This window comes from Oncorhynchus nerka, linkage group LG15 (assembly GCF_034236695.1).
Source record: "Oncorhynchus nerka isolate Pitt River linkage group LG15, Oner_Uvic_2.0, whole genome shotgun sequence".
Taxonomy (NCBI): Eukaryota; Metazoa; Chordata; class Actinopteri; order Salmoniformes; family Salmonidae; genus Oncorhynchus; species Oncorhynchus nerka.
Window position 1 is genome coordinate 69179573 of NC_088410.1, and position 16011 is coordinate 69195583.

The 16011-nt window shown below is 42.4% G+C and overlaps 1 protein-coding gene across 2 annotated transcripts in view; it reads right to left on the bottom strand.

Annotated features, from left to right (window-relative positions):
- The window catches only part of epha8 (eph receptor A8), a 157404-nt gene that overhangs the window by 105836 nt on the left and 35557 nt on the right, over positions 1–16011 (bottom strand). The window contains exon 1 of one of the 2 annotated variants that reach the window (XM_029683393.2): positions 6999–7293. The exons of the other annotated variant lie outside the window; for it this stretch is intronic. Within the exon in view, the coding sequence (XP_029539253.2) occupies positions 6999–7089 (91 nt within the window). The 5' untranslated portion in view covers positions 7090–7293. Of the gene's footprint in view, positions 1–6998; positions 7294–16011 lie in introns of those variants that run through there. 2 annotated transcript variants of the gene reach the window in all.

Sequence of the window (16011 nt, forward strand, 5' to 3'; positions counted from 1 at the left end):
GATGCGGATATTTTCATCTGATGTCAATGCTAAGTTTCATACATCCCATTACGTCCCATCCTGTCCTGACCACATTTAAATTCCAACCGTGGTTCACCTACAGTAGGGTTGACTAAATCATGCAATTATGTCAATGGGAGATTTGCAAGAAAATTGGGATCTCAAGTCAGGAATTTGCCAGGGCGTATACTGCTATTCAAAGGAAGAGAGAGATAAAGAGATGCATACAGATTCTACACTCATGTCGTAGTGGAATCCATTTCCCATTTCCTCTTCGCTTTCTCCTCCCCTCCCAACTGTTTCCTTGCCCCATGTCCTCATCTCTCTCTCTCTCTCTCTCTCTTTTTCTGTCATTCCTCTCTCTCTCACTAACACAGAAATAAACAACGACGTTCTACAAACATGTAGTGATATTACTGCCTCTCAGGGGGAAGAAGGAATTTGATTTCAGATCTCACCATCTGCCTGCTTTTATAGAAATACACAAGTCAGTAAAAGTCAAAATATGAACACACACATGCAAGTATGAACACACATACACGTATGCGTGCACGCAAGCACACAAACACACAGCCGTTACAGACTTTGATGGACACACTTATTATGGTGCCTGACTTCTCAGGCATTTACTTCAGTGTGCACTGAAACACAGTAGGCCTGACGTGCACCTTTAGGCCATGTGTAGATGATTGCTTCACTAGCATTCCCACAAGGAAACATTTGACAATATGCTGGCAGGCAAATACCATGTCAAACAATATTGCTGAATACAAACATTCATGCCTGTCAAAATAGCTGTACAAATTTAAATGAGCTGTCAAATAACAGTGTCAAATAACACTGTAACATGTCTGATGGTGCCTATGTGGGCTATTGCAGGAGTCTGGAGACCATGGAACCAATTTAATCACAAACACAGGTAAAATACTGCCAAGTCTCAGTCTGCATCATGGTCGTGTCTGAATTTTGATAACAAATTTACACCAGATGCTTTTAGAATGAAGGGTTCAGTATGTTCTGCAAATTAACTTGCGTCGATCATTCTCTTACCTGCAGAATGTCTGTTTGTTTAAAAAATGGCTGCTAACATTGTTGATGTGTGTGTGTGTGTGTGTGTGTGTGTGTGTGTGTGTGTGTGTGTGTGTGTGTGTGTGTGTGTGTGTGTGTGTGTGTGTGTTGTGTGTCAATGTGCACTGACAGTACAAACCATTAGGAACACCTTCCTAATATTGCCCTCAGAACAGCCTCAGTTCATCGGGGCATGGACTCTACAAGGTGTCGAAAGCTTTCCACAGGGATGCTGGCCCATGTTGACTCCAATGCTTCCCATATTTGTGTCAAGTTGGCTGGATGTCCTTTGGGTGGTGGACCCTTCTTGATACAGACAGGAAATTGTTGAGTGATAAAAACCCAGCAGCGTTGCAGTCCTTGACACACTCAAACCGGTGTGCCTGGCATTTACTACCATACCCCGTTCAAAGGCACTTAAATAATTTGTCTTGCCCATTCACCCTCTGAATGGCACACATACACAATTCATGTCTCAATTGTCTAAAGGCTTATAAATCCTTATTTAACCTGTTTCCTCCCCTTCATCTACACTGAAGTGGATTTAACAGGTGAGCTCAATAAGGGATTATAGCTTTCACCTGGATTCACCTGGTCAGTCTGTCATGGAAAGAGCCGGAGTTCTTAATATTTTGTATACTCAATGTATATTCAGTCTGTGGGAGTGTGTGTGTGTGTGTGTGTGTGTGTGTGTGTGTGTGTGTGTGTGTGTGTGTGTGTGTGTGTGTGTGTGTGTGTGTGTGTGTGTGTGTGTGTGTGTGTGTGTGTGTGTGTGTGTGTGTGTGTGTGTGGAGGATTAGCAAATTGGAGTTGTGCTCCTCATCAGAAGCAGGTATACGCTTGATTGAGTGCTAACCGTCGTCTCTGAGAGTTTAAACTTCCTCACTACATTTAATTGTCTCCGTCTTCCTTTCATTTCTAAGGTTATCTGCTTTCCCGTATACTTGTAATATTTGTCATTGCCCTTAAGCTAAACCCCAGCAAAAAGTTAAATTAATTTTTCCAAGCAATTGTCGTCTGAAACTCTCAGAACATCCAACATAAGTGTTTTAAAAGGAATCTGCTGTCTGGGGAACATCTCTTTAGATGAAATACTGTTTTTTTAATTATCAAATTATAATTATCCCCTAAAAAAGATTTGGTGCCATTGTAAGATGTTTATCAGAAAATATTTTACAGAATTAATGTTAAACAATATTAATAAGTTGGATAATTGCAAAACAACGTTCTATATTTGATTTCCTCTCTTTGTATATACATACATAACCGTGTGCATTGATGATATGTGGTTTATGATATACATACATTTGGGTCAAATATTATTGACACCCTTAATAAAAATGAGCAAAAGTAGCTATATAAAATAACTAATTCAAATACTGAGCTATATTGTATGTTAATAATATAATTTCCCCAAAATCTTTTTGTACTAATACAATTTCTCAGAGAAAAAATGTAAAAACAGGGGTCAAAGTGATTGACACCACTGAAGAATCTTATAAATAAAGTAGTCAAAAGTAGCTATATAAAATAACTAATTCAAATACTGAGCTATATTGTATGTTAATAATATAATTTCCCCAAAATCTTTTTGTACTAATACAATTTCTCAGAGAAAAAATGTAAAAAGCAGGGGTCAAAGTGATTGACACCACTGAAGAATCTTATAAATAAAGTAGTCAAAAGTGTAGTATTTGGTCCCATACTCCCAACACGCAATGCCTACATCAAGCGTGTGACTCTACAAACGTGTTGGATGCATTTGCAGTTCGTTTTGTTGTGCTTCAGATTATTTTGTGCCCAATAGAAATTCATGGAAAATATTGTATTGTGTCAATTTGGAGTCACTTTCATTGTAAATAAGAATATAATGTGTTTCTAAACACTTCTACATTAATGTGGATGCTACCATGGTTACGGATAATCCTGAATGAATTGTAAATAATGATGAGTGAGAAAATTACAGAGGGTCAAATATCATATCCCAATGCTAACTTCTCACCATTTCAATATCATGGGAGGTTAGCATGTCTTGGGGGTATGATAGATGACCCTCTGTAGCATTCTCACTCATTCATTCATTTCACACCCCACTGTATATAAATCAATTCATTGTCAACTGTAGGCCAAATTAACATTGGCATAACTATCTATGTAACATTTCACAAAATGACATAGATATTTATTTTTAACCCTTATTTAACTAGGCAAGTGTTTTAACTATTTGACAGTATGGTTTGTAGTTAAACAGAATTACATTGAGATGCATAAAATGATTATAAAAAAACATGATCATGACCATATGATTATTCACATTATATTCATAATCTAGCAATTAGTTAATACAATGTAATCAGAATTACATGAACCCACTGCATCGCAGCGCTCGCTGTGCCATCAGAGACCCTGGGTTCCCGCCCAGGCTCTGTCGCAACCGGCCGCGACCAGGAGGTCCGTGGGGCGACGCACAATTTTTACAAAAAAATATTATTATATTTATTTTTAAGAATGAAAAAGCCATGTATTACATAACAGGACATTTTCTGATGAATAAATTAAATGTTCATATGTATAATACATTCTATATAATTTAATATTCCATCTCAAAGAACAAATTTAATATTTCAAATTCACAGTTACATTTATTTTTAGGATATCTGTTGAAATTAACCATAATTAAGAACAGTCAAGTAATTGAACAAGTTATGACTTGAATAATAATATGAATGTAGATGAGAAACACTAATTATGGATCTGACTCAGAGTGGTACTTATATAGACTGGAACTGATTCAGACTGGAACTGATGTAGAGTGGTACTGATTCAGAGTGGAACTGATTCAGAGTGGTACTGATTCAGAGTGGAACTGATTCAGAGTGGAACTGATTCAGAGTGGTACTTATTCAGAGTGGAACTGATTCAGAGTGGAACTGATTCAGAGTGGAACTGATTCAGAGTGGTACTTATTCAGAGTGGTACTTATTCAGAGTGGTACTGATTCAGAGTGGAACTGATTCAGAGTGGTACTGATTCAGAGTGGAACTGATTCAGAGTGGAACTGATTCAGAGTGGTACTGATTCAGAGTGGAACTGATTCAGAGTGGAACTGATTCAGAGTGGTACTGATTCAGAGTGGTACTTATTCAGAGTGGAACTGATTCAGAGTGGAACTGATTCAGAGTGGAACTGATTCAGAGTGGTACTGATTCAGAGTGGAACTGATTCAGAGTGGATAATAATAATAATAATAATAATAATAATAATAATGTATTTAAAATAGAACATTTGACAGAAACATTATGAAAGGCCTCTTTTCCATTATCCATGTTAATCTACCTTAGATATATAAATAAACACTTTTTCCTAAAACCACATTTACAATGAAAACTTGTTTAAATTAAATTAAATATGCTAATTCTGTAACCCCCTATTCTCTTTTTGTATATCCTGTTGCAGTGTACAGTACTATAGTATTATAAGGAGGTGGGCTGCTGTGTGTGATTGAGCAGGCCAATGCCCTACAGCCAGCCTCCACTAGTGTGATTGGGGTCACGGGGGTTGCGTGATCAGCAGGTGAGTATTCAGACTAGATCACAAACACTGCATCTCCAACTGAAAGCAGGAACTTGAAACTAGTAGTGGAACAATGAGTGGTTATAGTCTATGTACTGTATATGGTATCATTTAAGTGGAGGAACAGATAACTATACACATATGTCTGTTGTGTTTTTGTAATCATTGCTAGCTTCTAGACGGGGATATGGATGGAAAGAGAAGGGGGGGCTCCTACTTTGTTGTCTCAACATCTTCTCTCTCTTTCTATCCTCACAGCCTATCACTGACCTTAAGAGCCCTCCTCTCTCTTTCTATCCACACAGCCTATCACTGACCTTAAGCGCCCTCCTCTCTCTTTCTATCCACACAGCCTATCACTGACCTTGGAGCCCTCCTCTCTCTTTCTATCCACACAGCCTATCACTGACCTTGGAGTCCTCCTCTCTCTTTCTATCCACACAGCCTATCACTGACCTTGGAGCCCTCCTCTCTCTTTCTATCCACACAGCCTATCACTGACCTTGGAGCCCTCCTCTCTCTTTCTATCCACACAGCCTATCACTGACCTTGGAGCCCTCCTCTCTCTTTCTATCCACACAGCCTATCACTGACCTTAAGAACCCTCCTCTCTCTTTCTATCCACACAGCCTATCACTGACCTTGGAGCCCTCCTCTCTCTTTCTATCCACACAGCCTATCACTGACCTTGGAGCCCTCCTCTCTCTTTCTATCCACACAGCCTATCACTGACCTTGGAGCTCTCCTCTCTCTTTCTATCCTCACAGCCTATCACTGACCTTAAAAGCCCTCCTCTCTCTTTCTATCCTCACAGCCTATCACTGACCTTAAAAGCCCTCCTCTCTCTTTCTATCCACACAGCCTATCACTGACCTTAGAGCCCTCCTCTCTCTTTCTATCCTCACAGCCTATCACTGACCTTAAAAGCCCTCCTCTCTCCTTCTCTCTCTGTACTTTCTTTACTGCTCTAAACTGAGGATAAACTGCCATCCTTCCTTTCCCCCGTCATCCTTCTCTCTTCTGTGCTTTCTCTCTGTTCTGAGATAAATACTGAAATCTCTCCACCATCCTCTCTCCCTCTCTCTCTCCATCACTCTTTCATGGGCAGTGTTAAGCTGAGGCTGCCAGCGGGGCAAGAGCTCTGACAGTCACGCCAAGACCTGCTCTGAGTCTCAGGAGACAAGACGCATGACAAGAACAGACACATCCTGTCACACACACACGCACGCACGCACACACAGACACACACACATACAAGCATGCATGCACGGACGTGTGCACACACACACACACACACACACACACACACACACACACATACTAGGTCAAACACGCACGCTCACACCCATGCACACAGGGGACACAGAGGATGAGCGACACAAGTTTAACAAGTGAAAACAAACAGATGCTGCCACGAGATTGTAGGACGGAGGACAAGAAGAAGGACAAAAACAAACCCTGATATTTCTCACACGGTTATGGATGGAATTGTTTTTCCTAGCATCTGTTGTTGTCTTGGGACACCGTCAGAAACACAGTGATTCAGCTCGTAGTTTTATCATGAATAGATTTCCAACTAAAGGAAAACTGTCCTTCAGTCCTGCAGACTGTCAAACAAAAGGAATTCCTGATTCCTCTCAGGTGATTTGGTCATCATCATGGTCTATTCTACTGAGGACACTAGACTACGGATTTGAGGCATGATTATTGTAATCTACTGCATGTTGTCCCTGTGTCATTTAGAGCACAACAATCAATGTCTCGGTAATCTTCTATCCCTGGCCTACTGCCCATTGCTGATTGGTTTACATGCTTTTTCCAAGAAAACGTTTTGTTGAGGAAATATTGTACTTAGACGCACATATCCAATCTCTCTCATGCAGATACTCACTCATACACCAGCTCATGCATAACCAAGCAATATGAGCAATCTCTGCATGTGCGCAAACACGCACACACACACCGAGCATGCCCATAAGGTATTTTATTTTTTATATCAGTTTGCCAGGATGAACTTTCTAACAGATAGGAAGTTCAGATAGGGCTTGACGGCATGTCTGTGTGTTTGTGTGTGTGTGGGGTGTGTGTGTGTGTGTGTGTGTGTGTGTGTGTGTGTGTGTGTGTGCTTCAGGTAGTCTTGCTTTCATACTTCAGCTCAGCTCCACATGTGATAAATTAATCCTGGCTGAAGGCATGAGACACAAATAATTCACGCCTGTCCACACGAAGGAACGTGTGTGTGAGTGCCAGTGTGTATACACGTGATTCCCCTGCTGCCCCCCTCTCACGTTCGTACACAAGCACAGGCACGCACGCAGGCACAGACACACACACAGACACACACACACCTGCTTTACCTTCATTGTTATGGTTGTTTCCGGCGTTGCCCAGTACTTGTAGTGGTATAGTCCATAGAAGCAGTGCTACGAGCCCTGGGTCTAAAGCCATGGTGCTCTCTCTCTCTCTCACACACACATACACACTACCGATCTCCCGCTCTTCCTCTTCCTCACTCCCTCTCTCTTACTCTCCTTCTCCGCCTCTTGCTGCCTCTCTCTGTGTCCCAGTGTTGAAGCGGAGCCTGAGCCAGCGCTGAGAGAGAGTGTGTGTGAGGGGCTGAGAGCTCATTGGGCTAGAGTTAGAGACTGCCTCTGTGCTTCTCAGCCTCTCTGTCTGCTCTCACACATACATACACACTCACCAGGCAGTGGGAGGGAGGGAACAGGCTGTCACTAAAACGTCATTAACCAATTAGAGCACAGGATTCGGCAGGTCCACTAAACAAACACTCACACGATACCTCACCTTTACCCATCTCACTTCAGAGCCTCTCTCTCTCTCTGACACTCCCGCTGTGTCTCTCTTTCTTTCTCTCTCTCCCGCACGCACTTTTGACCATCTTTTACTCTCTGCCTCTGAATCTCGATCTCTCCTCTTTCCCTCCCAGCTATGTCGCCTGCCCGTCTCTGCCTTGCTTGCTCTCCCTCAACTACACCTCTCTCCTCTCTCTGACATCTCTCTTTCTTTTTTTCCATTTTCTTCTAAAACATTTTTTTTTAAATGCATGGAAGTAATTATCATTATATTTGTACATACAAATGTGCTGCTCTATTGTATATCAAGAAAACTCCACAACATAGAACATATTCCTTCAGCTTTTCTTATTTTGGAAAAAGGTTGCCAATTGATATTAAAGGCCCAGTTCAGTCAAAAATGTGATTTTTCTGTGTTTTATATATATTTCCACACTATGAGGTTGGAATAGTACTGTGAATTGGGAAAATTATGATAATGCCTTTTTAGTGTAAGAGCTGTTTGAAAAGACTGCCTGAAATGTCTGTCTGTTTTGGTGGATGGAGTTCTAGCCATCCATTGTGATCACAAATGAGTTAAGAAAGACAGGTCCAAATCTCTCTGCCAATAACAGCTAGTTTTCAGTTTTCCCCTCTCTACTCAGATCACTCCCAGACAGTGCTAGCAAAATTCGTTTTTAAAAAGCTTTTTTTTTTAAATATCTTTTTACAATTTTAATTGAAAACAATCCCAGTAAGGTATTTAATTGTTACCAATAAATTGTTTGATTATTGAGGTAAAAACAGCTGCATTGGACCTTTAACGGAAATCACAATTCACCACGCAGTATTTCTTTGAACTCTTTGTTTAAGTTGAGACAGTGGAATATAGTAAAATGCTCAACTGAAGGTCATCGATAATCAGTGGTGTGCCTACCAGCTCTCACAGTCTCACGGCAGAATTTGACTTTCATCCATGTTTCTCAAATGTGAAAGTTCAAGGTGTTTAAGGTAAGGGTTAAGGTTAGGTATTAACTCTGAATGGTGTAGGTAAGGGTTAAGGTTAGGTATTAACTCTGAATGGTGTAGGTAAGGGTTAAGGTTAGGTATTAACTCTGACCAACCTGAGGCAACCTGAGGCAGGTGTTTACGGCCAACCACCATCCCAGTCCACAACACTGACACCTACATTGTGGTAACAGCGCTCAATATTGGCCCTAGTAGCCGGTTTCCACATCATCTCCCGGTGTCCTCAGACATGGACGGACGTGGAATACTGACGTGTATCCCGGGTGACCTGTCTGAGTGTGTAGGCTTGTTGTTGCTTCCTACAGCTTAATCCTAAATGTTCCCTATGGCATATATCTGATTCAGATAGTCAGACGTTCTGGTGGGAGTGTGTGGGAGTGTTAGATTCAAGGACAATGATCAGATATTGATCCCTCTGACAAAGGGAAACTTGGCAATGACATTATCACTGAAGGTTCACAAAGGAGTTAAACAGAGAGATAGGTGTGTGTGTGTGTGTGTGTGTGTGTGTGTGTGTGTGTGTGTGTGTGTGTGTGTGTGTGTGTGTGTGTGTGTGTGTGTGTGTGTGTGTGTATGCATCTGATTGCAGACTGAGTATTGTGTTTGCCCTGTAGCTAAAGGGTGACTGGATCAAGGGTTTTGGCTCCCCATCAATCACAGCATAACTTTTTGAGGACACTGCTCTGGGTGAAAGCGATGTAGCTTTTGTTTTAACCCCCGCAATGAAGTGTCACCAACTTGTGTGTGTGTGTGTGCGTGCGTGCGTGTGTGCGTGCGTGCAGCTGGCCTTGTGAACGGGGAGACTGAGCAGGAGTAAGGGGGAGGGAAGGATGGAGGAGATGAGTGTCACAGCCAAATGCGGGCAGTGGTTGTGCCTGCCAAACGCTTCCCCTGGCAAAGGGACACAGGGGGGGGTTGTGTGAGGCTACAAAGGTTCCCGCTCATCGTGTGCAGTGTGCCTACGTGCAGCATCCTGTTCTCTTGTACAAATATAAACACACACACACACACACACACAACCGTAGCTGTGCTGTGTGTGTTTGTTCTTTGTTCCTCTGCCACTAGGCTGCACTGTTATCAGTCTGCTTCTCTCCTAACTGTTACTGTACATATCCATCTAACTGCCACAACAGGAAGACAGTAGACTACTTCTCACGGAAGACAGCTCCCCTGGAGGATGGTTAGTCAATCTCACCTCAATCTGATCTTCAAACCTCTTCTTCATCTCTTCTCCAACCTTTCTTCATTTCACCTGTCAACTAAGCTTATACAGTTCCCGCTTTCAGACCACAGTCAGTGTATTTTGACTGTTTCTACTTGTCTTGTGTGAGACATACACAGATATTTGACACGTGATACACAATGGCTATTCCTAATAATCCACCCCATAGCACCAATGTCTCATTTGTCTGCCATAGAGAGTTTAGTATACTTCCATATGTACCAGGATGAAGGCATTAAAACCATGAGAGTCCCGTTTGTTATCAGTGCGGGAATGTCTAGGAGTGTGAGCGCTGTCAGATATAATCTGTGTGAGTGCATCTGCAGGCACAGTGAGGCGAAGACTTTTGGAGGATGGCCTGGTGTCAAGAAGGGCAGCAAAGAAGCCACTTCTCTCCAGGAAAAACATCAGGGACAGACTGATATTCGGCAAAAGGTACAGGGATTGGACTGCCGAGGACTGGGGTAAAGTCATTTTCTCTGATGAATCCCCTTTCCGATTGTTTGGGGCATCCGGAAAATAGCTTGCCCGGAGAAGACAAGGTGAGCGCTACCATCAGCCCTGTGTCATGCCAACAGTAAAGCATCCTGAGACCATTCATGTATGGGTTTGCTTCTCAGCCAAGGGAGTGGCTCACTCACAATTTTGCCTAAGAACACAGACATAAATAAAGAATGGTACCAACACATCCTCCGAGAGTAACTTTTCCCAACCATCCAGGAACAGTTTGGTGATGAACAATGCCTTTTTCAGCATGATGGAGCACCTTGCCATAAGGCAAAAGTGATAACTAAGTGGCTCAGGGAACAAAACATCGATATTTTGGGTCCATGTCCAGGAAACTCCCCAGACCTTAATCCCATTGATAACTTGTGGTCAATCCTCAAGAGGCGGGTGGACAAACAAAAACCCACAAATTCTGACAAACTCCAAGCATTAATTATGCAAGAATGGGCTGCCATCAGTCAGGATGTGGCCCAGAAGTTAATTGACAGTATGCCAGGGCTGATTGCAGAGGTCTTGAAAAAGAAGGGTCAACACTGCAAATATTGACTCTTTGCAATAACTTCATGTAATTGTAAATAAAAGCCTTTGACACTTATGAAATGCTTGTAATTATACTTCAGTATTCCATAGTAACATCTGGGAAAAATATCTAAAGACACTGAGGCAGCAGACTTTGTGAAAATTAATATTTGTGTCATTCTCAAAACCACGACTGTACACAGGGAAATACACTGTACAATAATTTCATGAGGGAGACTACACAGGGAAGTGAGAAAGAGGACGGTGGAAGAATTTATGTGTGAAGGGGGTGGGGAATACATAAGAGTGTGTGTGTATGTGTGTGTGGACTCAAGCCACACTATGTGACGGGCATCTATATAAGTGCACCTGCGCTCACCTGGGGTGGTCGGTGGACAGCAGCTAGCATGATAACCTTGAAAGTGTGTGTGTGTGTGTGTGTGTGTGTGTGTGTGTGTGTGTGTGTGTGTGTGTGTACGGGGGCAGATGGTAGGGGGTAGTTTGTAGTGGTGTGTCGCTGTGCTTGCTGATGTGTGTTGGCTCCATATAACCAGTGACAGATTTGTTTAGAGCACTCTATGCCGATGGTTCAAATCAATTCATTCAATACAATTGCCATGGTATAACAGCCTACCCAGGGGTTAAGGTTAGTTGTTTCCCCTTTGACTGCACTACTGACACTTCCTTGACCTTTTCTGATAAATATGCCATTCATAGGGATAGAAATGGTTTTGGAGCTATCAAACACTTTCCACTCCTCTCCTTTCCTTCTCCCCCTACTCCTGTCCCATTCATCTCCCCACCCTCCCACCTCTCCTCCCCCCTCCTACACCCCCCGTAATCTCAGCAGGAGTCATTTTAAGCTGCTTACCCCTCCGCCGCTCTCATGTCAGGTACTGCCATCCCTCTCACCTCTCATCCGTCCCTCCTCTGATCCTTAAATACGGGGTCAGTGACACACTTATCAGGTAGCTCCAGCTTCGACATAGAGCTAGACCAAAGGTGGGGTTTACTACACTGCCAGTGACACACTCTTAGAGACACTCACACTCTACGAGGAACTCTCAGTGACACAGACACCATGATATACACAGTCTCAGTGACACACATACCATGATATACACAGTCTCAGTGACACAGACACCATGAGATACAAAGAGATGCAGGTGTGCCACTGCAAAGATAAACAGAGACAATTGATTGTTTCTGATCATGTCAATGTGATCAGTGTGTCAAACTGCGTCATGTCTGTTCACTGGGTAACCGTAATCCAAATGGCGACAGTTGCACACAACATTTGTTTGTGCAGTCAGTCCCATGTAGGGCTCTAAATCAGCATTTTACATAGCACTGGTGCTCACAACTTATACAAGTTAGGAGCATAACATAGAAGTTAGGAGCATCAGAAAATATCTTTTTTTAATATATATATTTGGAACCTCCAAGACTCTTTCTTCAGCTGGCCGCCCGGCCAAACTGAGCAATTGGTGGAGAAGGGCCTAGGTCAGGGAGATGACCAAGATCCCGATGGTCACTCTGACAGAGCTCAATAGTTCCTCTGTGGTGATGGGAGAACCTTCCAGAAGGACAACCATCTCTGCAGCACTACACCAATCAGGCCTTTATGGTAGAGTGGCCAGACGGAAGCCACTCCTCAGTAAAAAGGCACATGACAGCCCACTTGGAGTTTGCCAAAAGTCACCTAAAGACTCTCAGATCATGAGAAACAAGATTATCTGGTCTGTTAAAACCAAGATTAAACTATTTGGCCTGAATACCAAATGTCACGTCTGGAGGAAACCTGGCACCATCCCTACGGTGAAGCATGGTGGTGACAGCATCATGCTGTGGGGATGTGTTTCAGTGGCAGGGACTGGGAGACTAGTCAGGATCGAGGCAAAGATGAATAGAGCAAAGTACAGAGAGATCCTTGATGAAAACCTGCTCCAGAACGCTCAAGACCTCAAACTCGGGCGAAGGTTCACCTTCCAACAAGACAATGACCCCTCCCCATCCAACCTGACAGAGCTTGAGAGGATCTGCAGAGAAGAATGGGAGAAACTCCCCAAATAAATGTGTGCCAAGCTTGTTTCAGCATACCCAAGAAGACTCCAGGCTGTAAGCTCTGCCAAATATTTTTCAACAAAGTACTGAGTAAAGGGTCTGAATAATTAAGTAAATGTGATATTTAAGTTTAAATTTCTGAACCTGTTTTTACTTTGCCATTATGGGGTATTGTTTGTAGATTGATGATGGGGGGGGGGGGGGGGATTCATTTTAGAATAAGGCTGTAATGTAACAAAATGTGGAAAAAGTCAAGGGGTGTGAATTCTTTCTGAATGCACTGTATGTAACCCTGTAAATACATTTGTTTATTATAAAAGCTAAAATGTTGATAAAAAATACCTGTCATTGTAATTTAATTTTACAAAGTAATTTGTGGAATATTAGGTTTCTACACTGAGGGAATGAGAGATGGCTGAGCTTGCTCTGTTGGAAGATTTGGCGGATTCTGCATTTTGCAGAGAGTGTGTTTTTAGAGATATCAAAGTCCTGCATTTATCAGTCCCATCAGTAGCCTGATTTAAGATGTGTCCATGTAAACAGGATTATTTGGGAAATCATTATTCTTGCGAAGCACGTAAACGTTTTAAACAAACTATCCACAATAATCTCATTACTGTGTCCATGTAACCGTGCTCATTGTGTAAAAGCACTACTTTCCCATTGAGATGCATTACATAGAAATGTGTACACTGTCTCTTTAAGAACATAATTTTTGAGTGACAACATGCTAGAGATCAGTCATTCATTCTTTCATTCTTTCCGTGCCCCCAAATGCTTGGATATAGTCTACTAGTTAAGTTACCAGGTTGTTAGCTAGCCCTTGATCATGACTCTCAGTTCCATTACATTACACACAACAGTCATTGGACGAAGGCGTCTTCTGAAAAGGGGAGTTTTGTTAAGAGCCCCGACGCTCAATCTGAACATTAACACACGTCGCTTGTGGTACGGTTCTAAAGCATAAGGACCTTAAATTTGATATATAAAAAAATAATAATTGATACAGACCTTGATAGGGTTAGTGTTCCCACACTAACCCTATCAAGGGTATGCTCTATTTTACAGCCTATCAAGGGTATGTGCCATTTTACAGCCTATCAAGGGTATGTGCCATTTTACAGCCTATCAAGGGTATGTGCCATTTTACAGCCTATCAAGGGTATGTGCCATTTTACAGCCTATCAAGGGTATGTGCCATTTTACAGCCTATCAAGGGTATGTGCCATTTTACAGCCTATCAAGGGTATGTGCCATTTTACAGCCTATCAAGGGTATGTGCCATTTTACAGCCTATCAAGGGTATGTGCCATTTTACAGCCTATCAAGGGTATGCTCCATTTTACAGCCTATCAAGGATATGTGCCATTTTACAGCCTATCAAGGGTATGCGCCATGCGCCATGTTACGCTTATTGACGGATGACAGACGGAAGACAAGAGGCGACCACCTGTGCTAATTAGCTATCTAGCATGCTTCGAACACCTCTGTGTAAACTCGGGAAGTCTAGCGAAAGTGTAGTTTCTTCAGATGGGCACTCGGAAATAACGATAGAGCGAAGCCTTATCATTACAACAATTATTATTTACATTTACATTTAAGTCATTTAGGTTGTGTTTCTAGGTACACTGATGCTCGCAAATTAAAATTCCAGGTAGCACAGCAAAATATTTACGAGCATCTGCAACCAAAATGTTTGCACTTTAGAGCCCTGTGGCCTCATTTATCAATCATGTGTAGTCATTTATCTGTGAGGAAACCATGTGTAGTCATTTATCTGTGAGGAAACTATGTGTAGTCATTTATCTGTGAGTAAACCATGTGTGGGATCATTTCCACATAAAGTGGGACATGTATCAATTTGAACATTTGCTTGAGAGTGCGCATAAATGTACGCACAGCCATGACCATGTGACAGTGCCAAGTGGTGGAATAAGGGAACTGCTTCTCAAGCATAGAATGAGAAGAAGTATCGATTTCTTTGTATTTCCATTGTGAATTCTTGCAACATGTCTTGCTTGACATGCAATATAATTTTAGCACACCAGTGCATTTGTTAAGATAATAAAGTACAGTGATTTGTTAAATTAGAGACGAGCGTGAAAGTGAAATGGAATGAGATCGCTGACCTTGCTCTGTTGGAAGATTTGGCTCAAGCTGCATTTCACAGTGTGTTTTTTGGTGATAGGTGGGACTTTTTCTGCTCATCATACTGTATATAGCTTCCCAAAACCAATATTTTTTTGTGAGGATTTAAGACCTACTTTAATGCTGATCAGCATGTCACAGCCCTGGATGAGCCAATGTTCTGGATGCAATCATCAGCTAAGTTAACAGTAACATATCATTTCCATACACCATCTCACAACGGGTTGAAGTCAGGAGCGGTATCTTTGCCATGATACCAATGGGCTCCCAAATACAAACAGCAATAGACGGCACCCACCCCATGTGAGCAGAAAAGGCTTCCACTCTTAATGTGCAGGTTGTGTGATGGGCAAAAGATGCTGCTGAATGTGGTGGCAAGGTGGCCAGGTGGTACGCACTACTCTTTCATTCTGCAGAACAGGAATGTTGGCCTGTATACCTCTGTTGTATACCCCTGTTGAGGACGGATGTCTTATTGGTGGTGGTGTAATGGACCATAGTTGATCCGTGATCCGTACAGACCCCCCCCCCCCCCCCCACACACACACACACACACAGTTCGGCACGCATGTGAACCGCAGATCAATTGCAAAGTTTAACCATCATAGTGTGAAATACAGTTTTACTGTCACTGTTACTTTTTAAAGTAATAATTCCCTAAATCTCGATGCAGAGTTGCAGTGAGAAGATAAAGACAAGACAGATGTCTGCTGTGTTTTACTCTGAAGCCTGAAGGTTTGATTATTTTTTTGAAAGCAGTCGTGTGTACTGTTCAGGTGAACGAGGCATGTTGAATCCCAACGAATCACTCGCGGATGCTCACGTTGCAAAAAGCAAAGAAGAAATAAGAGCAGTGACAGCCATGGCTAGCGGAGGAGCTGAAGAACTGGAAAAGCCTCCCGCTTCATTCAAATCTCATGTATGGGAGCATGTTGGCTTCCCTGTCAAATATGATGATGGAAGAAGGGTGGTGGACAACACCATTACGGTGTGTAGGCATTGTGCCACAAGAAAGCCGTATGATCATGGAAATACATCGAGCGTGGCAACATATTTATAGCGTCATCACCCTGGTGTGTCAGTGATGGA